Source organism: Arvicanthis niloticus, chromosome 25 (genome assembly GCF_011762505.2).
Source record: "Arvicanthis niloticus isolate mArvNil1 chromosome 25, mArvNil1.pat.X, whole genome shotgun sequence".
NCBI lineage: Eukaryota > Metazoa > Chordata > Mammalia > Rodentia > Muridae > Arvicanthis > Arvicanthis niloticus.
In genome coordinates, this window is record NC_133433.1 from 26361478 (window position 1) to 26387829 (window position 26352).

The 26352-nt window shown below is 37.2% G+C and overlaps 1 protein-coding gene and 1 long non-coding RNA gene across 2 annotated transcripts; one reads left to right on the forward strand and one right to left on the reverse strand.

Annotated features, from left to right (window-relative positions):
- Window positions 1–964: 964 nt before the first annotated feature.
- Window positions 965–5613, reverse strand: LOC143438572 (uncharacterized). The gene is made up of 3 exons (XR_013107318.1): window positions 5459–5613; window positions 4973–5102; window positions 965–1423 (listed from the first exon to the last, which is right to left on the reverse strand). It is a non-coding gene; the product is annotated as an uncharacterized LOC143438572 (long non-coding RNA).
- Window positions 5021–24806, forward strand: LOC143438571 (short-chain dehydrogenase/reductase family 16C member 6). Its single transcript, XM_076924253.1, has 6 exons — window positions 5021–5341; window positions 11796–11927; window positions 18220–18319; window positions 18760–18904; window positions 22346–22471; window positions 23822–24806. Exons 1-6 carry the CDS (start codon window positions 5021–5023, stop codon window positions 23946–23948), a joined length of 951 nt encoding a protein of 316 aa, XP_076780368.1. The 3' UTR covers window positions 23949–24806.
- Window positions 24807–26352: the final 1546 nt, after the last annotated feature.

Here is a 26352-nt window from a genome sequence, read left to right on the forward strand (position 1 = left end):
AATAAATAAAATATCCAATAAAATAAATTACCCAACCATCAAATTATGTAAATAAGTTAGCAACTTTACTACATATGTATTTTACTAAGCTAATGAAGTGTTTGTATTCTGTGTAGATATGGTTTAGGAAACACAAGAATGGCTGATGGCCATGGTAAAATGACACCATGGGAAAAACCAATCAAGCAGAAAATGTGAGGTATACTTTCACAGTGTCTATACAGCTTGATAAAGCTTCACCATACATTTTTATTTATTAAAGAGTTCATTCATGAATGCAAAGGCACATCTCTAACACCAGGCCATTTTGACAGCTGAATTTTCATGATATGGGCAATATATTACCCCACTGTGAATATGGAGTAAGCAATAGGCAATCCCATCATATCTGTGTCAGGTACCTAGACAGGTGCCAAAGATATGGCAGAACTCATCAAACAAATTCACATGTGTCACAGCTTCTAGCTGCTGACACAAGTCATGTTACCTCACAAAGGTGAGGACACCTGTGTCTTCTTGTCTTAGGTAGGTTTTACATTGCTGTGATGAAACATCATGACCATAATCAACTTGGGGAGGAGGGGGATTATTTTGATTGTACTTCCACATCACAGTTTATCACAGAAAGAAATCAAAGTAGGATCCAGGAGGCAGGAGTTGATGCAGAAGTAATTAGAGACTATGTACTGGCTTGTTCTTTGTGGCTTGCTCAGCCTGCTTTCTTATAGTGCCCAGGATCACCAGCCCAGCAATGGCACCAGCCAGAGTAAGCTGAACCCTCCCACGTTGTTCACTAACCATGAAAATGCACCTTAGGAAAATCTGGTAGGGTAATTTTATCAATTATGATTCCTCTTCCAAAAGGACTTTAGCTTCTGTCATGTTGGCATAAAACTAGCATCTGAATGCAATAACTATTATGTATAATTAGATCCTCTGGTACCTCGAAATATTCTGTATATCATTTTTTATGCAACTCAGTAATTTTTATTGCAACTGGAAGACAATACATCACAGAAACTTTATGGTAGGTCTGGGGAAGTGTTATTTACAATAAATGATGAAGTAGTTTGTCTTTAGCAATATGATTACACATGAAGAACGCAAAATGCTGTATGGATCCCTCCCAAGCAACACCAAGTCCCTGGAGCTCGGCTGATGGAGCCATCTCCACACTGCTGCTGTAGGCTAATGGAAACACCACCAAACATCATTTTCTTTCTCCTTCATGGTTCTCCCCTTCTGTTCATGATATTGGCAGTTTTGTACAGAAATACAAAAAAAATTGGCTTCTGAAGAAATTATTACTCTTGTAAATTAATTTGGCCATGTAGACTTGTTGGCCAGGGAAAGTCGAGTGACCCCAAGATTCAGCCACAAACCTTGTGGTCTTCTGTTTTATCATTGTGGTCTTGTTTGTTTTCTGTAAAATTAGAACAAAACTCAAAAGTGTTAAAGAATCAGAGTAGTAGAAAAAAATTCTTATGAAGCTATTTCCCAGACACACACAGATTCTTTTTCTCTCCCCATATTCACCATGGCAGGACAGGCAGTGAGTCAATGGAGGGAGTCTGGCTGAGCCAGCTATGACCTTGGATGGCTTCAACATACATACTCTAGAAATGGTGACTGTGTCCATAACCCAAAGTATGCTGTTTCCTCTAAAACAGGAGAAATGGGGAAGTCAAATATGAAAGATAATACAATTTCTAGGTTTGACAGGATCACCATATCAAAGTCTTTTGAGAATCCAATATGGAGTATCAATTATTTGCAAAAGGGTGGAGAAGGCATGGTCTCTACTTTTGCAAATGAAACACAGTGGAGGAATACTGCTGTATTGATTCCAAATAAAGAGTCTTGATTCCAATACTAACGAGACAGGAAGGGTACTTGTGAGCATCCCACAGCAACTGTATATCATTGTTAAGATCTTGTTTTTCTAAGAATGACTAAGTATATTTCCTAGAGGGGGCCATGAATTAATGTACTATCTCCAGAGTCTCGTTATTATTTCTTTCTAGTAGATTGTCCTTGTTTTCTGTGGCTTTATCAGGTTAAGGAGAATGTGTGAAAGAAGAAAGGAATTGTTCAGGGGAAAGAGGAAGTACTTGTGGGGTTTGCAAGTGCTAAGGGACACCCACATGGGCACCTGCACTTGACTCATGTATGTCACAACATATGTACACAAGAACCTATATTTGGTCCCTTAAGAGGATCTTAGACTTATCAACAAACAGCATATAAAATATGACTTGGATGAATTCAGTTTATCTTGCTATAAAAATCATTGTATGTCAACATATTGTGCTTGGAACTACTTAACAGATAAGGGATATGCATTTTTAAGATGGCAGCCACTATTTAAATGTCCATTGAACTGTATTTTCATGCCATTAGGAGCATTCTATTTTAGAACAAAGTTTTTAAAAGTACACATAAACCCTGATGGAGTTAGTGTTGCCCATAAAAATTTTAGTTCCTGATTGAGTGCTTGGACATTTGGAGCTACCAAGTACTCTGTTATGAAGTGTTACAGTGAGTAATTACTCATCAAGTATCAGCTGTCACTACTTCATTTTTATGTCTAGCTTTTATTTAACACTCTGTAGTCCAGAAGGTTAACAAGGAAGTGCATGTGGGTATAAAAGTACCCAAGCACTGCACTGTTTATGAATAGATTTGGATTGTAGCCCAGACTCCATGATGGCAGAACTCTTCCTTCTTTGGTTGCTATAAATACAATGTTCAGAAATAACTTTCAATAAATGGGGCTTTAACTCACAAGGGTATTCCTTCATTTTTTTAGACATGTGCTAAGGGCTTCAAGTGGAAGAGCAAGCTGTGAGACTGGGGTTGGCATTGGTATTTTCACATGGATGTTGAGCCTGGGTTTTGCAGGTTCTTATGTGCAGGCATGGATTCAAGTACTGCCCACTCCTCAAGGCTTTCAGGCATACTTAGCTTTCTTGTCTCAGAGCTACACTGTCTTTCTCAACGGTAGAGCATTTTTGAAACCCAACCCTTGATTATTTGAACATAAATTTTTTCCTTTTATTTCTTCCTCTCTGGAATCCACATAAATATTCACAGTGATGATTTAGGGACAAAATTCTTCTCTTTATATCTTCTCTAAGTGGAAGCTACTGGCAGGATAGGGCTAACAGCAAGGTAACACCATGGGTCTTTCAACATTCTCAATATGACATCTAACTTACTTCTTGACTTGTTTAAAATGAAAAGTTTTGAAAGGCAATTCTTTTTATCAGACTCAACTTTTTTGCAGGAATGGAAAAGTATGCACTATCATTTAGAATGGTATGGTGTAAAATTCTATCTTCACTATTACTAACTGGGTTTGCTCAGCTTCTTAGTGATTGCACCCTTATGAAATTTAAATGCCTTTATGAGCACTTGGTAGTAGCCTGGTATGTGAATTTTCACAGCTTCAATAACAATGGTATGATAGTATTTTTATCATCATCATTATAGTGGGTACCATTGAGGTACTCAGGCTTAAGTATAAATTCTTTGTTTCTATATCTAATGACTCTATAAGACATTAGTGTAGGGTTGTCAAAGTATGACAGAAGAAAATTATCAGAAACCAGGAAAGTGTGACCAAATATAAAAAATAATCTATTTTTTAAAAAGTGTGGAAGCTGGAGAGATGATGGCTCAACAGTTAAGAGCACTGACTGACTGCTCTTCCAGAGATCCTGAGTTCAATTCCCAGCAACAACATGGTGGCTCACAGCCATCTGTAATGGGATCTGATGCCCTCTCCTGGTATGTGTTGAGACAGCTACAGTGTTCTCACATACATAAAATAAATAAATAATTCTTTTTTTAAAAAATGGCTGTGGGTAAAGGACCCATTAGTTCTCAGAACAGCCTATTCTAGTTAAAAAGTCCTGAATGACAGTGAGAGAGACTTCTGCCATTGACTAGCTAGCTATGTGACTGCCTAATGACATTACTTAAGATTTGTTATTTCAGTATAAAGTAGCAATACTATACTTAACTTGTCTGACCCAAAAATTGTTATATGAATCAGGTGAAAATATAGAGAAGCTATATTTGTAGTATATTATTTCTATATTATTATTAAACAGTTGCCAAGGGGAAGAGCATTTCTATTAGATAATTAAGATGATTCATTCATATTGTCTAGGTTTGGAGGGATTGTTGTTGGTTTGTTTTGTCTTGTCAATTTGATATAAGCCAGTGTCATTTGAGAAAAGTGAGCCTCAGTTGAGAAAACTGTCTCTATCACATTGGTGTGTAGACAAGTCTAGGAGGTGATTGATGTGGGAGGGCCAAGCTCATGGCAGATGGTGCCTCCCCTGAGCAGGTGATCATGGATTGTATAAGAAAACTGGCTGAGCAAGCCAACCAGCCACATTTCTCTATGGTGTCTGCTTCAGTTTCTGCCTCAAGTTCCTACCTTTAATTCCTTTCCTGACTCCCCTTCATGACGGACTGTAACCTGTAAGGTAAATTAAACCCTTTCTTCCCTAAGTTACTTTTGCTTCATGATCTTTATCACAGCAATAGAAAACAAACTAGGACAATGCAGTAGACAAATGGCTAGACCAAATGGCTTAAGTCTTAGATTACTGATCATGTAAGGCTGAGTGAGTCATGGCATAAAGATTTTATGTACTTAACTACAAAGCTATTCTTATCATCTATGGCCTAGCTATCAATCACATTATCTGAAAATGTGAGTGCTATAAATTAAGATGTTTATTATTAACATAAAATGTTCTCATAATTATTTTTTATGTAATTTAATAATTAAGATGTTTCTTGTTAACATAAATGTTATCATGATCATTGTTTATATAATTTACTACTCATCAGAAGACAATTTCTGCTTAAGCTATGATTTGAAAATACTGTCTCAGATATAAAGCCCCTGTACTAAATGATGCACTGTACTGCAGCTGTTATAATAAAATAGACTTACCAGGTACTTTCCCCCTTATTAGGACGTTGCTTTCTTCAATCAATCAACATGAATCCAGTGGCAGACACAGTCATCTTTTTTGGAAAGTTTCTATATTACTTTTTAGAATCTTTAGTTTTCAAGGTAATTCCTAAAAAGAAAAAGGATGTTTCTGGAGAGATTGTACTTATAACAGGAGCTGGTAGTGGACTTGGAAGGCTACTGGCCATGCATTTTGCCAGTCACGGGGCCACTTTGGTTCTCTGGGACATTAATCAAGAAGGCAATATGGAAACATGTAGACTGGTCAAACAAAAAGGTGATGTGAAAGTTTTTGCCTATACGTGTGATTGCAGCAAAAGAACGGAGGTCTACAGAGTTGCTGACCAGGTGAGTTTATCATTGCTCCTTGCTACAATTCTGGGAAAACTGCTTTAACCTGCACTTTTACTACTAAAAGGGGGAGGGATTTATTATAGGTTCTCCCAAAGATTGCTGTGTACTTACAGTTTGATTCTGTTCATTTTTAATATGGCTTCATATTTTAAGACAAAAAGCAGCATAGCCTAGAAGGTCTTGTCCTGGCTTCAGAGCCCAATGCTGCCTGACTGCTTTGCTTAGTAACCTACTCACTTCAGAGCCCAGTCCTGTCTGGCAGCTTTGCTTAGGGATTCACCTGTGATTGGTAGACACTCTGCCAAGTCCCAGATCTCCTGATTTAGTTGTGCAACTTTTACCACATTACTTACCTTTCAACACCCATCTCCGTATCTGTGAAGTGAGTTGGCAGGTCATGGTGTGCAGCTTTACCTCCCTATTTTCCCATGACTTTGATAACAATGAAACCCTCCTCCAGATTATGGCAAACCTATGGCCACATTGTGGTTTTTGAGGATAGTATAAAGAGAATAAAGAGGAAATCACTCGGCGTACAAAGGTTCTTCTCACAGTTTACCTACTGATATTGTCTGACTTCGGGTGAGATACTTAACATTATCCACAATCCTCTTGACAGACACAGCACAACACAGCACATAGAGGATCAACAATGGAAACATCAGTGAGGCAGGAAGGAGGAGAAACTATAGGCAGACACCATTATTGTTGTTTCCACAGAAAAGAACAGGCTATTTAGTAACTGAATAATTTGTGTGACTTTAAAGGGATAGGAACATAGAGCATAAGAACATTTCAGTTTTCTGCTCTATGTCTCAGGCATTATTGAAACAGACAATCATTAATAGCCTAGATTGTGGTAATCCTATTAGGGGAAGCAGTTGGACATGTGTGATTAATGGCTTTCTCAAAAAAAAAAAAAAAAAAAAAAAAAAAGTTACTGTACCAGCCTCTACTCAGAGTATCAAAGTTAATCCAAAATATTTGAACAAACAAGCCAAAGCAAAACAATATATAAAACTAGCAACTATATTATTTTCATCTTATGTTACTCTTTTCAGCAATTGTGTATCTCATAACCCAGTTAATCAACACACCTTGGCCTTATAAAATGTATTTTGTTATCATCATTCCTGTTAAACAGAGGAAGAAGCCATGTAGTACTGACCTTGTAGCTTACTCAAGAAGACAAGGCAGAAACTGGCAAGAGACAGAGTCATGGCCAGGTATCTGGGAGTCACAAGGTACATACAGTTTGACCACAGAATCCCCAAGAGATTTCTTTGCAATCCAATTTCTGTATGTGCAATTCAATCTTGGATTTGTTCAAAATTAGTTACTGAATGACCAAACCATGATACTTTCTGAACCTCTTGCTTCATACTTCCTTACTTTCCTCTTCCTCTTTTTTGTGTGAGGAACCACACAGGATTTGAGTTTTTGTAACTTACTGACAAATAATAACAATGTGAGTGTTATAACTCCCTGGATCCATTTTGGTACAGAACAGGGGAAATCCAAAGGGAAAGAAACATGACAGAAAGAGCTCCCAGGAGAATGCATTAGGGGTTAACTTAATGTAATCTGATGAGTCAGAGATCCTGTTCCAGAACCAGGCACCAGCCAGTTCAGGGTACCTGGAAAAAAAAACCTTTACTTCTGTCTCTGATCATATGCAAATCTCACAATGAAACAAGAACTATCATTTTACTACTTTGTCCATTATGAAACAGAGGCAGGGAGAGTTGAAGAAACAGCCAGATCATGTATCAGGAAACCAGTGGACATAAAACAGCCCTAAGACCCCTGCTACATTATCACAGGAGCATCATCAGTGAGCTGTGAGCTATGCGAACATTCCCCAACCTATCCCTGTACTGAAACGTATGATTGCCTCCTACACCACCATCTCTGTCTCCCTATAAAGCATTCTCTTCTGGTTGAAATTTTCTTGGTGTCCAGAAGAAAAATATTTTTAAAAAATTAGAAATATTTGCCATTGAAATATATCTGAAAGGTTTTTTCTTCTTTGCCACTATCTTATAAGTAACATGTTTCCAAGTTTACCCCTCAACCTTGTCTTTCACTTAATTGTAGTTAGTTCTTAAACACTGGGAAACTGAAATACTTTACCTGTAAGACTTTAGCAAATGGCAGACATCATTCTCACCCTTGAAATGGATGGAGAGCCAGTTAGCATGACAACATTCCAAATGGCAGAGTAATTAGCTTTCCATAAGCAGAGAAAAAAAGAATTTTCAATTCCAGTGTGCAAAGTCAACAAATACAGTCAAACATAGTAGCACATGACTGTAATCTGAGCTCTGAGAAGAGTGAGACAAGACTGTAAGTTCGAGGCAAGCTGAGGCTATAATCAAAAGAGCAAATTTGTGTAAAAGCAAGTATTGTATGCTACTCCAGGTTTGATGTGAGTCAATGTCTTCTCAGAAACAGTGAGTCTTTGGGCAGATTCTTAACTTCCCATAGCCTGTTTACTCACCCATGAGCTTGATCAATGTCTTCTTTAAATGTCTTCCCTAAATAGAGTAAAAATTTAATTCCACAAACTAGATAGTAACTTCTCCTATAGTAGTGATTCTTAGATGCAGGACTTTCTTTTGGAGTGATGTCAATGACCATTTTTCCCTAAGATATTTAGTGATTAATATATACAATATATATGTATATATTATATATTATATAAATATATATTATATATAATATATATACATACATATATCTCTTTCTCCACATTTTCTGACCAGGTCTCCCTGACTTATCTAAGATTGAACCCTTCTTTACACTAATAGTCTCACTAAACCAGTAAGATGTCCTTTACTACTTAGTATTTTGTGCAAGTTTTTCTTAGACCTGCCTTCCTCCGAAGCAGAGAGCTCTAATGTGAACACCAACCCATATTAACTCACAGATATCAACAGCAGATAGATAGATGATAGATAGATAGATAGATAGATAGATAGATAGATAGATAGATAGATAGGTAGATAGATCCAAACATCAATTTGATACATATTTAAAGTATCTCCAACTGGTAGGTTCAGCATATAACATGGACCAGGAATCAGAAAAGTCAGGATAGGCAATCCTTCTCGTCTAGAGGGAAGAAAGAATAGTTGTATTTTCCAAAAGATTGGAATCTCTCTCTCTCTCTCTCTCTCTCTCTCTCTCTCTCTCTCTCTCTCTCTCTCTCCCCTCTCTGTCTTTCTGTGTGTGTGCTTGTGTGTGTGAGAGAGAGAGAGAGACAGACAGACAGACAAAGACAGAGAGAGAGAGAGAGAGAGAGAGAGAGATGTTTTCAGGTCATTGTTTAACCTGTTTACTACTCTGACGCAGCATCAGCTTTATTGTGACCTACAGAGATACAATCCGAGACAAAATGGCAGAAGAGAGACACACTTTACCTAATATTCCTGGAGTATGCTTTACTCCAACCAGGACTCATGATGTTTAGTGAGTTATGTAAGCAGAGAAGTGGGCCATGTGAGAAGGAAGAGATGAGATAGCTGTGAAGTTTGTAAAAATCCTACTGGAAGATAACGTTGAGATTAGAGCTAGTCTTTTTGGCAGAGTACACAGGGTAACAGAAGTTGGGGGAACTGAAACAAATACATCATTGTTTTGGATGTCTTCACTCCAAGCATGACTTACCCTAGCCAAACAGGAATCAGGGAATTGACGACTATAAAAATTACCCATCAGGTATCCACATGCTCACAGTAAACATAATGGCTACAAGAAGAGAGATGCTCTGAGACAAATGGGCAAAGAATTTCTTTACACTTTGCTGGCACTAAAGACCAGCAGGAAAGAACACCAGAGCAATAGAGATCCAAGTCAGGAAACAGGCCATGCTAGGGACAGCTCTTTTCCCAACAACCCAGGAAGCTAAGGTAGGAGGACCCCAAGCTCAAGCCCTGTCTGGGCTACAGAACAAGAGCAACACCTGTCTAAGCATCTAAGCAACTTACTGAAGCCCCGAAGCAAAGAAGAGGGCTAGTGAAACATTTTGATAGTAGGTTGCTTGCCTAGCATGCAACCAGAATTCAGCCTCTATTACCAAAAAGGAAAGGAAAGGAAGGATGGAGGAAGGTGGGAAGGAAGGGAGGGAAGAAAAGAGAGGAGGAGGAACAAAGAAGGGGGTATTACCCTTGTATAGTAGGCCATCTCCTTATGAAAACTATTTTTTTTAACCAAGAAAACAGGTTTATTATGGCTCAGGACATGGTAACATGTATCACTGAAGCCAGTCAGGAGAAAGCAGCACTTACTTCACCACAGAGGACACAGGGCATGGCAACCTGCCTACTTACCACATGGCCAGGAGTGGGAGAAAGCAATGCTACATCCCACAGTCCCCACTGAAAATTCTTCCAATGGCTGAAACTTCCTACTAGATCCCACATCCCAAAACTTCTACTAGGTCCCAAAAGCACCAAACTGAATGCCAAACCTCGGGAGAAATTTCCAGATCTAAAATATACCTTACAAGAAAGGAGATGTATAAAACTTTGCGGGGGGGGGGGGGGGTCTTAGAAATGTGTTTTATATTTTTGACATAGATGTTACATGGGTATGTGAATTTAAATTCATCCAACTGAACACTTAAATGGTATGTTTTTGTAATGTCATATAAACACAGTAAGAATTTTTGCTCCTTCTGTGAGTTTTTTTTCTTGAAGTTAAATATAATTATATTATTTCCCCTTCCCTTTCCTTGCTTCCTTTCAAGTTCATGCTCTCTTTCTTTCAATGTTTCACACACACACACACACACACACACACACACACACACACCAAAACAACCAATTAAAGCCCTGATTCCTAGGGAAGACTATTTCTCCCTTTCTTAGCATCTCTTAGTTGTCTTTGTTTAGAAGCGGGGCCCCATGAGCTATCCCCTTCCCTGTTAGTGTGCCTCTTTGTGTTGTCCTTGCTCAGGTCTTATGCAGGCTTTCATATTGCTAAGATATTTTATGGGTGAAGCTTCCCTGTTATTTCTAGGAGATACAATCTTACATCAGATTATCTGGTCCTCTGGCCCTTATGATTTTTCTGTTCTCTCTTCTTCAATGTTCCCTGAGTCATAAGTGTAAGAGGTATATTGTAAAATATCAATTGGAGCTGGGCACCCCACAATCAGAAGTACTCTGTATTCTGACTAGTTATGGTTTCTGTAATGGTCTCCATCTGTTACAAAAAGAAGTTTCTTTGATGAGGGAAGAGAACTACACTTGCTCGTGAATATAAGGATAAATGTTTAGAATGTCATTAGGTATTAACTACACTGGCTTAGTAAAGTAGAAGTAGTGGATTATCCTCTAAGATCCATGATCTCAACAGCTCCTGTAATTTGCTAGGTTTCCAGTACCAGGAATGATTTTCTTCCTGTTAAGTGGGCCTTACATCCAATTAGACCGTTAGTAATTTTTGGTTACTAACAAGATGTGAGTGGCATTATTGCACCCTTAGGGATATTTTGCCCTAATGGTCATTGTTGTGGCATATAGGTATCACAACAGGCTAGAACTTACTATTGGCTGCTCTCTCCCTTGGCAGTTTTCAAAGTGCTTTCCAGTACTATGCAAGCTGGTCCTTGGGGAGGTGACCTTTCTGTGGGTTGTGTCCAAGGCACTGTGTCTTCACCAAAAATATACAAGTGATATTAAGAAGGAAATGGTCAAAATTGGCAATGACTTAATTTGGCGGCCATGATGGAAGATCAATACCAAAGTAATGGGATGGAGGAAGAAAAAAAAATAACACAATGGATGTTTAGAGAAGCTTTTAAACTCATTATTTTTATTTATCTAATATTATAAATAACACATATAAGTGTATATAAATACATGCAGTTTAAATGAATTTACTTGGGCTGACAATGCTCCCAGCAACATAGAGTCTCTGACAAAAACCCCAGTACCAGACATGAGAAACCTCCTTTCAAGCTGTTCATCAGAGGAATCCAAGAGATGCTCAAAATCATATAAGCTGCTGCTGTGTCCTTGGTTCTCTTCAAGAAGAAATCATCAAGTTCTTTAAGCAAAATCTCCAAGTTGAAATGTTTGTTTCAAAAAGCATCCTAGGATTACTTTTAAATTGATGAATTTCTTCATGAAGAGACAAGAGCAAATTAAATCCTTTTAAGGAAATAATAGACAAGTATGGTTGAACAGTGGAGATGTGTTCTGAAGGGCATATTGCTAAGTGAGTTCATAGTAGTGGGGACATCATAGAGTCTCCTTACACAAGCAACTATTGCCAAGTGTCAGTAGGCAATTTAATCTTGGCACTACCTTTAACTGTCATTGACACACTGTGCACTCCACAACTACACTTGAGTAAAACAAAGGGGGGATGTGACTTAGGAAGATAAATGTCAAGAATTCAACATTTCAATCTACGCCATTTCTCTCTCCTCTCTGGCTAGGTTAGAGAAGAAGTCGGTGATGTCACCATTCTTGTTAATAATGCAGGTGTTGTAACAGGGAAGTCATTACTCAATACTCCAGATCATTTGGTGGAAAAATCATTTCTTGTCAATGCCATCTGTCACTTCTGGGTAAGTTTTTCTTTGTGTTTGTTAGTGAAAGTCAGAATTCTCTGCATTTCCAGAAGCAATTGTTCAGTTATTTGCCAAGACATACAGCATTTGTCTGTTTTCACCAGGCTCTGCTGTACCTGGCCTAAATTAGGTTTTTGGTTTTTGGTTTTTGGTTTTTTGTTTTTTGGGTTTTTTTGGTTTTTTTTTTTTTTTTTTTTTTTTTTTGCTTTTGCCCTACCTCAAATTCTCAGGGACATCTCTAACCGCCTTTCACAATGAAAATGTTCTCTCTCTGCTTTCTAATAAGCTAATCATTCAAACCTTGATTGATGAGAATAAAGAGCTAAATTCTTATTTTATGCTCTTTAATAATAATATATAATGTATGACAATTAGAGTACATTTAATTACTCACTAATGCCTAGAGGCTAAGGCTTTGGGCTTTGGACAGTGCCACTCTACAGAGTGGATAAGAGACTGAAGGAAGCTAGGACTACCAAAATTCTTTCCACTGGAAGGGACTACACTTGTGATAAAAAAAAATAATCACTAGTGATAAGTGCAGGGTGTGGGATATCCAAGTGACTTCAGCCAGGGCCATAGGTAATATGGAGACTGTCAAAGAGTAGCAGAACATCAATGTTTTATCTCTGAAAGACCTTGGGATTGATTTGTTTCAAGTCTCCCAATTCCTACTCACTGCAACTCAAATATTTTGCAATCTTTGTCATCTTCGCATCATTGTCTTCATCCAGAGTCACCAAAACCCGATGTGAAATCACACTGGAGCCCACAAATTTATTTCGGCCAATACTAACAGGACAGTTAACACAGTGCTTGAGTACTTTAGTCTTCCATAAACATTTCTACAAGCTCTTACTTTCCTTCCCTGTTCATTTATTTCATCTTAAAATTGTTTTCTTGGATGATGGTAAATATCATTTATATTGGTAGATGGGTCTAGGAACCACACACTACTAATCATATCATACACATAGAAATCACCCTGATTCCCTCCTTTTTAAAAAACACTGTCCTGCCTGCCATACAAGTTATGCCCAAGTGCATGACCCTCCACCCTTGATGCCAGCTGTTCAAGGCACCTCTTTCATTTACTGACAGCTTATCATAACTTTCCATCTTCAACCCTAATGCATTCTACCTTATCTTCATGTGGAAGCAAGGTGATATTTACACTGAATTAATCAAACAATCTCATTCGATGTAAGAATCAGTCCTCATTTACAGAGTCCAAAAAAATATCATAGCATAGCTTGTAAACTTTACCATGACATAGAGATAGCCTCTCTTATCTATCTCTAAACTCTCTCCTTCCCTACTTCTTACTCCTGTTCAATTTACTCCAGACATTCTCACTAAACCCTATTATGTCAAACCTTCCTCAGAGGGTCTTGGCATGAGCTCTGTGCTCTAACAAAATTCTTCCTCCTGACTCTCATCCTTCTGGCTTCCTGTTGTCATTGAGCCTGTACTGTTCTATCATGTCTAAGGCCACAGCCTTAATGGTTCACACAATTAATAGTACAAGGATTCAATAAACACACATAAGCCATTGTGGTATATGTCAGCAAATTCAGGCATTATTCTGAGCAACCAACCAATAAAACCAGGTCATCCACTGCCATCCAGAAACTACAGAGAGAATCATCATTCATTTCTAAAATTTGAGAGATTCACAATTCATATATTGCTTTCTTGCATTGGATTCACCTGCTCCAAAGCTTAATGGCTAATCTCACCATAGATATCTCCAAACACTGTGCCTATATCACTTCTAGTGAGAGATTTCTTTTCTCCAAAATGTTAAGCTTTCAAGTCTATGAAAAACTGCCTTCCCTTATTATCCACAAATATTTTTCACTGGGTTCTAGTAATACTACACAAAGAATTCACAGAGAATTTGACTCTAGCTTGCACGTACTTACAGCTTCTTAAGTAGAGGAGTATAGGATTGTAAATAAACCAAGATTTCAAACTCATCCAAAAAATGTCTTTATATAAAATTAGTAGATGCAATAATTTTTGGAGAAATAAGTCAAGAATAAAGATAAAGTGCTTTCCCATACACCTATCAATATACTCATCAGAAAATAAAACAGTATTTATATTAAAGATCCATCACTAGCCCTTTACAGCCTTTCCTTCATAGCTACAAATTCAATCAAGCACTAACTGAAAATATTTGAAAAATGATGTTGCATCTGGAGAGAACATGTATAAACACTTTCTTGCTATTATTTCTTTAACAATACAGTATAAAACATAATATATTGATAGCACTAACATTGAATTATATGTTGTAAGTAACAGACATGACTTAAAATTTGCAAAAGAAAGTTCATAGATTATACACAAGTATTTGTGTATCATGTATCATGCTGTATAAGGGACCTCTATGACCTTGAATTTTGGTATCTAATGGAGTCTGAGAACTAACATTCCTCCAAGATCTGTCCAGAGTATACTTCATAGGCACTAGTTTGAGTTAACTGTTATTCAGTATAACTATAAGATACCATGTTTTTCTTTTCTTCTTTGGATATTTACTTTATTTACATTTCAGATGTTATCCCCTTTTCTGGTTTCCACTCCAGAAACCACCTATCCCATCCCCCTTCCCCTGCTTCTATGAGAATACTGTTTTTAATCTTTCAATATAATATTAACAAATTAATTAATCTTATCATTCTCTTAGAAGATAAAGTATATACAACATTAAATTCAACATCTCAATTAATAGTTAACTTTAAAAGTGTTATGGCCTGAATGGTATTTCTATGATGGGGTCAGTTGTGCTAAGGTCTGAGGGCCTACTAAGATCTGGGGCCCTGTTATACTATGAATTTTACTTCTTTTAAAATGTTATGAATAAACTTCTCATATTGTTACCCAACTAATGCAACTCCCAAAACTTCAAGTCATTAAAGTTGATACCATCTATACATCAATATAATCTCTGATGATGCTAAAAGGTTGTCAAAGAGGTAAACTAAAAACATGTAAGAGATAATCCACATATGTAATTCAAAAAGAAGTTCAACACTACCAACTTTGGTTTTGGTAGTAAAAACATCACTTTTGATTTAAATGAATAAATATTCCATAAAAATAGAAATAATTTTTCAAACCTGTCAATGGGTGTGGAAACATTCAGGAAGATTATTCAATAGTTTTTTTTTTTTTACAGAGAAAACAAAAGCCTTAAATAACTGCAATGAAATAAAATCAAGTGAATTTAATGATTCTTTACATCACAACCTACATATAAAAATTTGAGGGAAAAAGGCACAGATTTTTATAGAACAATTATGATTTGTTTACATAGTTATTTTAATATAGATAATAACAACCTATACCCAGTGTAATCTCTTATTAATTACTCTGTTATTAAAAATACTTCATGGGTCGAGGAGATGGCTCAATGGGTAAGAGTGCTTCCCAAGTATGAAAACCAGTGTTCTGATCCCCAGAACCCACATAAATGCTAAGCAATCTTGGCAGCCAGCCTGTAATCCTAGCACGTGAGAAGCAGATTCCGGAGATCCCAATGGCAAACTACCTAGTTAGATAAGTGAAATTGATGAGCTCTGAGTTCAGGTAAGAGACTCTACTTCAATAATGTAAGGCAGAAAGCAAACTCAAAAGACACCTATATTCAACCTCTAGCTCTACATATACACAGCTCACACACACACACGTGTAAACACACACATTTACCCCACACATATACACATATACACAGGCACACAAAAATATTTTACATTAAAAAGCATTCTTGACAAATGATTGCTAAATGAACACTTCTCTGTACTCCTTTTCTTTCCTTTAATAATACCCATGGAAATAGTGTAAATTATTTATTTCTATCATTAATTCATCTTTTAAACATTCTTTATGAAGCCCCCATCAATACAGTATGGGTAAAGTCCCAATCTTTAAATTATATGCTATTCTGAGTGACATGGTGAACTCTTCAACATATCATTCCAACCCAATAAGTCGTTTTCTTGTCAATGTATCTGCAATACACAGCCCCCACCCATCGATCACTTGATCACTCTCTCAAAATCAAGTGTTATAGCTGGTTCTCAGAGAACTCTTATTTTACTTAAAAATGGCCTCAAAGTACAAGATCAATATCTTTGTCACTTTTGTATACCAAATAGAAGACAAAGTATTTCCTTTACTAAGGAAAAAAGTCATATGTGAAAGTTGTAACATTCATAATACACTAAGATTTTTGAGCAAAGAAAGGTCACATTAATATAACTTTGTCACAGTATATTATTATACTTGTTTTAGCTTATTATTAGTCACTGTTTGTCCAATTGCTTAGTTTATAAATTAAATTTTATCATAAGCATGTAGATATACATAGGATAATACATCCCACATGTACAATTTAATATTCACCAAGGCTTCAGCATTAACAAAAATCTTAAAATGCATCTTCTCTGGATAAGGGGTGAGGGTTCCTGTAAATATCCAGCCAATTTTGTCTTCAACTGGAAATATAAAAAACTAGCAGCAAATCCAACCCCAGCACAAAGCAAAACTCTGAAAACAGTTAGATCTGTGTGAGTAGCTTACAGATTCCCTTGGACACTTTGTCCCAGAAGTATTTGGCAGTTTGTCAGACTGTAACAAACATCAATGGTCTCTCACTCCCACCTGGGAGCTTTCTCTGCCTCAGTGCCTGTGGTTCCATAACAAAGTGACATTGACTCGCACAGTCAGCAAGCTCTCAGATATAAAACTGGTATCATAATGGAAGCTCTACCTAAGCTTCTAGACCCTGCATTTCACATTCAAAGTCTAATGGGTGATAACATAGAAAATGCCTATAGGACTCAGCACCTTCAAGCTTTTGAACTGAAAGACCATAAACAGATCCTGCCACTTCCAACCAGCATACAGTCATTCCAAGAGTTCTATTATTTAAAGAGAAAGACACCATAACCACAAGAAACAGAAGATCCTTTACTGACATGGTACATGAGTATAAAATGACAGAATACAATTGTCATCAACGAAGCACAAACTCAGGCATTAGTATAGCAGCCATAGAACAAAGTTGACGAAACAAAATGAAGCTAAGATGCTGTTTTTGGTCCAGTGGTCGGCTTCTCTCTGTTAGGCAAGCACATCTGTGCAGCCTCTCAGAAACTCCACTGTGAAAATATGACACTGTCAAATTATATACCTCCTAGGAACAGTAATGAATGATAGGACAGAACATGCCAGGCTTTTACTGAACTCAGTTCTGAGCCAGTAGAATGTCAGAGCTGACAAAATGGTGACATGAGAAACTTGGACTTAGACAGTAATGAGGAAAGGCGCACAGAAATGATACCCCTGATCTTTTACCTGTTTTTGACCCTCACAGGAGCTGGAAAGGAAAATACAGAATGTTGTTTTTAGTCATTATGCTTATCCCAGTAATAGAAAGTAAAAGGTGGATACATGGAGACACATACAAACAAACAAATACAAATAAATAAATGGATAAATAAATAAATTTAAAGATCATTTTAAAGAAAACATTCTCGTATGCTACAAGTTACGTCATTATCTCTGCCCTATTTCTACATTTTTTCCAACTTGTTTATCAACAACATTTAGAGAAAAAAGAGCCTATTACTGGGGTTCAGTAAATACTGTGAAACTTCCCTGAGAGAGTATGTGAGGAGCAGGAGTGAAAGAAGAAATAAGGCATTTGTGGCGTGGAAACTTATGATATTGCTTACAGATAAATAAATCAAGTTTACCAAAACATACCAAATATGTTAGTCAGGGTAGACAATGTTAAAGTGCCCCTCTTACCATGTGACACAGAGTTAGCATTGAATCCATCTTCTTCTAGCAATCTCTTCCGATTTTGCTAAGTCCTGAAAGTGAAGGAAACCGGTACTGATGGTAAAGTTGATAGGAAAGCGTGGAATGTAAGTGTGATTGATTTTTATGCACATTGTCAAAATTAAATAAAAACTTGGGAGCACTTTTAAGTTTCTACAATTATAGCAAGCCAATGAATATAAAAAGCTCTGGTTAAATTAGTAAACTTGATTTCAAAGGACAAAAAAAAAGTATTCACTGTTTCTTATATCTGAGCACATAGTAAACTCAAAGTGGCTGTATATGTCCTACTTTTATGCTACCTTAGAATTTAACACACCATGAGTATTAAATAGAAATTCACTAAGTGGATTAATAAACTCATCAAATGCTTGCAGAATAATGAAAGTAACTAATTAATCAGTTAATGGCACAATGTGTTTATATCTCCTAGACTTGTAAAGCCTTCCTTCCTGCCATGATTAAAGCTAACCATGGTCACCTGGTCTGTATTTCAAGCACAGCAGGACTCGTTGGTATTAATGGACTATCAGGTGACTATCCATTCGCTGTACTTTCTTTTATACCTCAGAAAGAGGGCCCTTCCAGAATGCAGAGAGGCTCTTCCTGCCCTAAAGGGAAATATTACAACATTCAACCCAGGAGATCACCACCACCCCATATCCCTTTTCACAATTACAGACTGAAAACTGTACCCTCCTTTTGAAAAAACACATAAAATAGTGTGTGTGTGTGTGTGTGTGTGTGTGTGTGTGTGTTTCTGTGTGCGCACACATGCACACGTGCACACCTGTTGGTTTATTGGTATTCTTTCAATTAAGATAAATTGAAACAATTTCATTGATTTTCTGGGCCACACTGGGTGGAGATACTCTGTCCTCAAGAATAAGCCAGAAAAAGAAGAAGATTTTTTAATAAATAATTATGAGAATTTTCCAAGCTATATCACTAGTGGCCCCTCACTTTATTTCAGATTATTCTTCAAGCAAATTTGCAGCCTTTGGCTTTGCTGAGTCTCTCTTCCTTGAGTTAACTATGGCAAAAAAAACTAAAATTAAAAGCACCATCGTTTGCCCATATTTCATCAAAACTGGAATGTTTGAAGGCTGTACAACCAAGTAAGTGAGCTCTTTCTTTACTCTTAGAATAATCATAATATTAAGATAGAACAGATGCTAACAATGAGAATGTGTTAAAATATCACGGTTAAATTGAGAAAATAATTTGCTTCCTATGTAAAATATAAAAGTATAAATATCCCCAGGTATAAAATATTTTGTGATGTTTGTTAATGTATATAGGAAATGTTGCGAAGTGATTTTATATAAATATAAAATGTATCTTTATTTATATAAGGACAAAATTTATCTATAATAATTTGAATCACTAGAGTGCTAATGAAAGACTTTTGCACAGGGAGCAGTGAACTACAGTGCAATGTAAGGACTATGCAGATCTTATCATTGTTAGGACATGAACTGAAATAAGTTCTATCACAAGAGTGAGCTATGTTTGGAGAAAGACCACCTTTCCTCAGAAGAGCGAGCAGCAGGGAGTCCTGATCAAATCTGCTTTCAGCAGCTCTGCATAGAGACAGAAGTACCCTGAATGAGGAGCCTCATCCAGACAGTGCTTGTTCCTGAGTGAAGCCGCTCTGGAGAGGCATTTGGCAAGGAGAGCAGCTGTAGTGACAGTTTGGGAATTTTGGTTTCTTTGAAAAAAACACAAATATTGTAAGAATTATGTTTTCATTTTAATCCCAGGTGTCGGGTATGGAGATGCTTCAGATTGTCCATAGCAGCTGACTATGATTTGCCTCATGCTCTAGCATGGGCATGATTTTGCAAGTTTCAGATAATTTCTGTGGCTGTGTAACATTTGGAATTCTGCAGACTTTTCAGAGAGTATATAAATGCCAGGGCCTTGAGAGTTGGAGCTGCTGGTGGGTTGTTGGTTGATCGTTGATTAATTTTGGTTGGTTGGTTGCTGTTGGTTACATGCAAAAAAAGAAACAGGAAGAAGAAGAAGAAGAAGAAGAAGAAGAAGAAGAAGAAGAGGAGGAGGAGGAGGAGGAGGAGGAGGAGGAGGAGGAGGAGGAGGAGGAGGAGGAGGAGGAGGAGGAGGAGGAGGAGGAGGAGGAGGAGGAGGAACAAGAAGAACAAGAACAAGAAATTAGATATCCTGATGACAATGATCAAACTTGCCCCCAAGGAACTGGATGCCCCAATGAGCAGAAAGAAGTCTAACAATTATGTCACCCCCTTTCCTCTATCATTTTTTCTCTCCTAGGTAATGTTAGGGGTTTAAAATAGAAGAAAAGATGGAAAAAGGTAGAAGGAAGAAAAACCCACAAAGTAACAAAATCCACCTACAGGCCATCTCCTGCTTCTAGAGTGGTGGCATGTTGTTAGAGAGCTCCGGGATCCTTAGCAGTCAAACATTAGGCCCCATGTCTTCGAGTCTCCTAAAAGAGATTAATGTTAGGTAGACTTGCCAGAGCTCTGGCATCAGTAGATCATGTCTTCCCAGGCTTTGGGCTATCAGAAATGCATAGAGGATGGAGGCAGTAGCTGTCACCTCTAGTTCCACCCCTCTCAACTTCCATATCCTGAATGGTAAGAAAATTGAACAGAAACAGTCAATGAAAACCAATAAAGTACTAACAAAATTCAGGTTCCAGAATCACTTCATCATCAGGAGCTTAGTATGCTGCCTCTGTGATCAGCTGCTGACTTTTTTTAAGGCATCAGAAGTTGTTGGCAGGTCCAATCACCCAATCCTTCCCTTTATCCCAGTGTGGACCATGTAGGGAATAGCTGGGAGAAAACATCTTAAATTTTGAGAATCGGGACAGAATTGAGACTTGCAAGTAAATTGTCGTTAAGTGTTCCAAAAAGCTGGTTTGTTGTTAAGCTTTCCACAGTCTGCCACACAAGCATGAAAGCTAGAAAGTGTAGTGACTATGATGTTTTAGACTGTGCTGGCTGTTCTCTCAAGGTAGTTTAAACACATGCAAGTCTCTATCCTCCAGAAGAGGAGCTGAATTTGGTTGTGTGACAAAGGGATTTCTGGAAACTGCCATTCCAATTGTCAAATAGGAAAACACTAAAATACTAATTATTTCCTTGTAGTTTATAAAATGAGTAGTTTCTGGGAAAAAAAAAAAAAAAAGCTCTGGGTTTTCATCAATGTTTATACCCAGGATCCCTCAACCACTGCATGTCAGTCTTCCATTATAATTGAAGATATATTTTTAAAAGTTATTTCCTAAAATGGACTGGTTCCTGGACAACGTAGTCATTGTGTTATGATGGAAATAATAAATGAATTTTATTTAACAAAATGAAGATGGGCAACATAGTTGTCCATTCACTTCCAAATGCTGGTTATGGGATATTGCCACTATGATGTTTTCATATCTACAAATCTTAGGTATTATTCAAGTAAATTTTAATCATGCTAATAAACTCCATTAGAAATTTTCTAAAACCTCAGAGAGCCCCAAGAAAGATGAATACTTTGTATTCCATATGTGCATGGCATCATCAAAATACTGAAAGACAAAAAAATAATAATCTTACAAGCATCAAGAAGAAAAAATGTCTCATCATGAACAAGTCAACTCAGGTATGATTAACAGCTGAACTTTCAACAGAAATAATGAAAACCAAGAAGACTTCAGATGACACACTCAAGAAATCAATCAAGAATCTTTCCCAGCAAAGCCATGTTGCAAAAATGAAGGCCATAGGACTAGAGAGATGGCTCAGTGGTTAAGAGCACTGGCTGCTCTTCCAGAGGTCCCGAGTTCAATTCCTAGCAACCACATAATAGCTCATAACCATCTATAATGGGATCTGATGCCTTCTTCTTGTCATGCAGGCATACATGCAAATAGAACACTAGTACACATAAGTACATAAATCTTAAAATCTTAATAATAATAAATTTTAATAAAAAAGCAAGGCCACTATAAACAGAGTTCATTCTATTGCTCCAAATACAAGAAACAGAAAGCTCTTTAAGATGAAACAAGTGATACCTTTCAGAGAATATAAGAATTCACAAGACAAAAACAATAAAAAATTCATGAAGTAGATAACTGTGCAAAGGGCAGTAGAGCTATATATTTCTTTTCCTTTCTTGAACTAATTATAAATACAGTGTCATACTTAATAGTATTAGGTATAATATTTAATAGTATTATTAAAAGCTTAAATGAGATGAGAAGAAGATTTTAATAAAATTTTAAGGTACTAAATGATGCCCTTGAGATCAAAAGACCCATCCAAGTAGATGTAATAGACTTTGACAGTCATTCTGCTCAATGAAAAAGAGTGTACACTTGTATTGAGTATGACTCAAACATTGCTCAAAAGAAAACATCTTCTTGATCATAGAGTACCATCAATAAAATTTATAATAATAAAGTCATATAAAGTATACTCGCTAGCTAAAATTGAATGAAATTATAAATCAGAAGAAGCTCAACAGCACTCAATACTGGTCACCATGGGAAAGTCCAGTCTACTGACAGAAGCTCTGTATTGTTATTCCAGGTATCCATTGCTCTTACCTCTCCTGGAGCAGGAGTTTGTGGCTCAAAAAATATTCAATGCTATTTTAGAGGACCAAGTTTACCTCCTCATACCCAAGTTTATATATTTTGCATTGCTTCTCAAACAGTAAGTTGGTGAAGACCTTTGGGTTGATTGTGAACAAATTATCTGATCATTGCTAGTTTCTTATCTAGAAGATAACGTCACTGTTATTTAAAATAATGACAAAGAATTTTAATACTACACTAGGAGGATTTATTAGACTTTCTTGAACCATGTCTTTGTTACTTCTGGTGTTAATTAAGTTGAGCCATTATGTGGCCTTCTCAAGAGCACAATGCATCTGTTCCTACACAGAACCAAAAAGCACGCAAACTCTAGGCGAGGCTTTGGAGAAGTTTTGAGTTGTTTCCTGTGGTTTTGTTGTATTATAGTTGTTGCTGCTGATGATGCTGCTGCTGTTGTTGTTGTTGTTGTTGTTGCTTGTGAGTGTCTCTTCATTCACTTACTTGGGATGTTAGGGATACTATCATGTTGCATATTTCAGGCTTCCAACACCTTTGTCTCGCCTTTCTGATTAGTGTATGCAACACCACATTCAGCTTTTTTTAATTGTTGTTTTTATGTCTTTATTTTTTTAATCAGTTTAGTTTGTATAATTCAGAGTTACACTTTTACAACAATGGACAAAAATCCTGATGTTTCTGGGAAAAGACTAAGGTATTTTGTAATTTCTTCATTTCACTTAGTGAAAGAGTTCCTGCAACATTTTTAAAGGCCAATACAATGTGTTCTGGGGGTAGTTGTGGGTAGATTCTCACAGGCCCACTTCTAGCATGTAGGTGGTGTCTTTTGTGTGTTGCCTATAGCCCTGATGGCTGTTCAGGAAGCTTGCCAGCATAGCACATCTGGAGTCTAGAAAGAATAGATAATTCAAGATTAAATAGAACTACTAAAGCTTTCACATAAGGACCTTCTCCTGCTCTTCTGTAAGCACAAGATATATTCTCTTTGAGAACAGTGCTTAGAATCAGATGTGTTTGGGGCTTCCGATGAACATTAGAACTACCCTCACACTTAAAACTACTGTACCGCACATAATCTTAATTGGTATGTTTTTATTCTAATTCTTGCTATTGCTGACTAGTGAATATATACTGAGTAAATGGGAGCCATCTGATCTCTCCAAAGAGCCAGTGAGTATAGCAAGTGGAGAAACTGGGATTTTTCAAAGCTTGGTAATGATTATGGGGTAAAGAAAGAGCCAAACACATCCATCATCCTCCATAATGTTGATGGTCCTGATCTATGATATGATGGCATCCTTCCATTCACCCCATCCATTGAGTGATAGATGCACAACATGAATCTTGATCTTTCAGACTTTGTGTTATTTTCACTTGGTCCTTGCAAAGTAGTCCCTTTAGTGACTCTAAGAGTTGTAAAGGATCATAACTTTTCTCTACTTTTCTCTAGAATAATATCTCCAAAAATGATGATTGCCCTGTGTGAGTACCTTGGCGTGGACTCGTGTATGGCTTCATTCACAGGAAGATCCAAAGCAGAAGAGCTGCAGATTGAAACAGAAAGGAAAGAGCAATAGCTCAGGCCTCGACCATGATAATCACATACAGAGATGAGACAGCACATTGTTGGAAACCACCCCCCACTAGTGGTTGCAACATGCCAATGTACCTGAGGTTATCCAGGTTTTGGAAAGTATGCAGCTTGTCTTCTCAGGAGACAATTTGCACATGGCTTTTTCTTTATCTCTTCTTCTCTCTCCTTGTTTTTTTTTCTCTCTCTCTCTCAAAAATATTCTCAATATACTATCTAGACTGGCCTTTCATAATCCTCCTGCCTCAGCCTTTGAGGGCTAGATTTGTAGACATTTATCACCTTTCTCAGCCACACTGATATTTTTCTAAACATTTATATTATTTATCCAGATTCCCATATAATTCTTCAGCTTGTTGCAGTCTTTTCAGTGAACTCTAAACAGACTATGGGATCCTGTGATAAAACCTATGATCTATAGGATCATATAGATCCTATAGTTATAAAACATTAATGCAAATTGGCCCAAATCTCACTTTAAAATAGAATATAAGACACTTCCCAAAAAGAGGTGACTATAAGTAATGAACTTGTAAATCAATGCTGTGGGCTGATAATTTTCAACATATATCTTAATTTGTAGTTAAAAATGTTTACTTCACAAAATGAAGGCTAATTTATGTTGCCTATTAACTCCTACTAGGTTTACATGATCATATTTAGACTGTTAGTACATCTAAAACTGAACATGCTTATTGAATTAAAGAAATCTGTAACTTACCAGTTTTGTTTGCATCCCAATGTGTTGAACAATTCTTCACTCTTTTACTTCATGAGAAAAATAAACAACTTAGACTTTCTATACTCTGCTGGCTTGTAAATAAAACTTATTTTTCTAATGACATCAGGAATGCTGCTTTAATTAATATATCTCAATTCAAGTTATTTTTTCAAACACTTATAACATGGGAATGTGCACTTCATGTCTGGCCATTTCACAAGCAGTCCTAACAATGGCACTTCTGGTGCCCTCCATGCTCAAGATGCTTCTTTAACTGCAATGACCACATACTGAGCCCATTAACTTCTCTTGCATCTTTTTTTTTTTTTTTTTTTTTTTTTTTTTTGGTTTTTTTCAGACAGTGTTTCTCTGTATAGCCCTGGCTGTCCTGGAACTCACTCTGTAGACCAGGCTGGCCTCGAACTCAGAAATCCGCCTGCCTCTGCCTCTGCCTCCCAAGTGCTGGGATTAAAGGCATGCGCCACCACCACCCGGCTACTTCTCTTGCATCTAAGGACTGACATTTACGTTTCTACTGCCTTACAATATGCCTTCTGTTAGTGACAGAGCTTATTACTATGACCTGTTCTGCTACTGGGGACATGCTCCTTATACATTCATGCAACTAAAGCATTGTTTACCTTGAGGCAGAAAAAGAAGGGAGAGTTTGTCCTGATAGAAGAATAAAGCAGTCTTAAGAAGAACACCAGTAAGGCAATAAGATGTTTGACAGTTTTGTGAGTAAAAACTGGACCTGTTTTTTGTTCATGTGTGCTCTAGGGAGAGTCTTTTTACCCACTAGTTCAGCATATATTTACCAAGTACCTGCTGTCTATGGCACTACAAACAGAGAGATGAATAAAACAGTCACTAAATACAGGATAAGAGCTTTCCAAGTGCTGCTAACCACACAAGGGACTTTGGTTTGGTTTGCTTTTGCTCTTTTCCTGGTCAATATTGTGGTTCAATATTATAAGCTTGCAGAATTTAAGAACTGCACAGTCTGTTCTCCTGCTTTTTATTTGCATTGACATAGTCTGGATAAAACAAGTTAACAGAACATTTACCTCTCTACATAAGAACCGCCTCAATTCCCTAATTCTATTCCCCTGGTAACCCAGAAAGCATTATGTGTCATATATGTTTCTAAGAAACATTGCTTATAAGGATCCCTGGTTGGTAGTGTGCAACTGAGAGGAGTGATAAATAAACAATATCATTAGGGAATGACATCATACTCTGGACTTCCTGGGGCTAGAGGATTCTACTCACTAGGACTGTGAAGGTTTTATCTGTGGAATTATTGAGTCTGTGAGGATATAAGGCAGATACCACATGTACCCCATTCCAAAGCTGAGAGGAAAATATGTCTGACCTCTCTACTGACTTGCGCATGGACTCTTACTGGTCCTAGAACCTGGCCAAGGGGAGGAAGAGAGTATGCGTTAGGAGGACTGTCACTACCCAGTGGTAGTGACTATTCCCTGACCCTTGGAGCCAACTCCCCTTCAGTCTTGATTTGCCATTGAATATTGTGTTAAACAAAAAAGTCTTCATAAGCCATTGTGCTTTTTCTTTCTATTACAATATCCTCAAGTATTCATAGTACAATGTCCGTTGTAATTCATCCAGGATTGGTAGAGGATGCCATGAATAAAACTGAAGGATG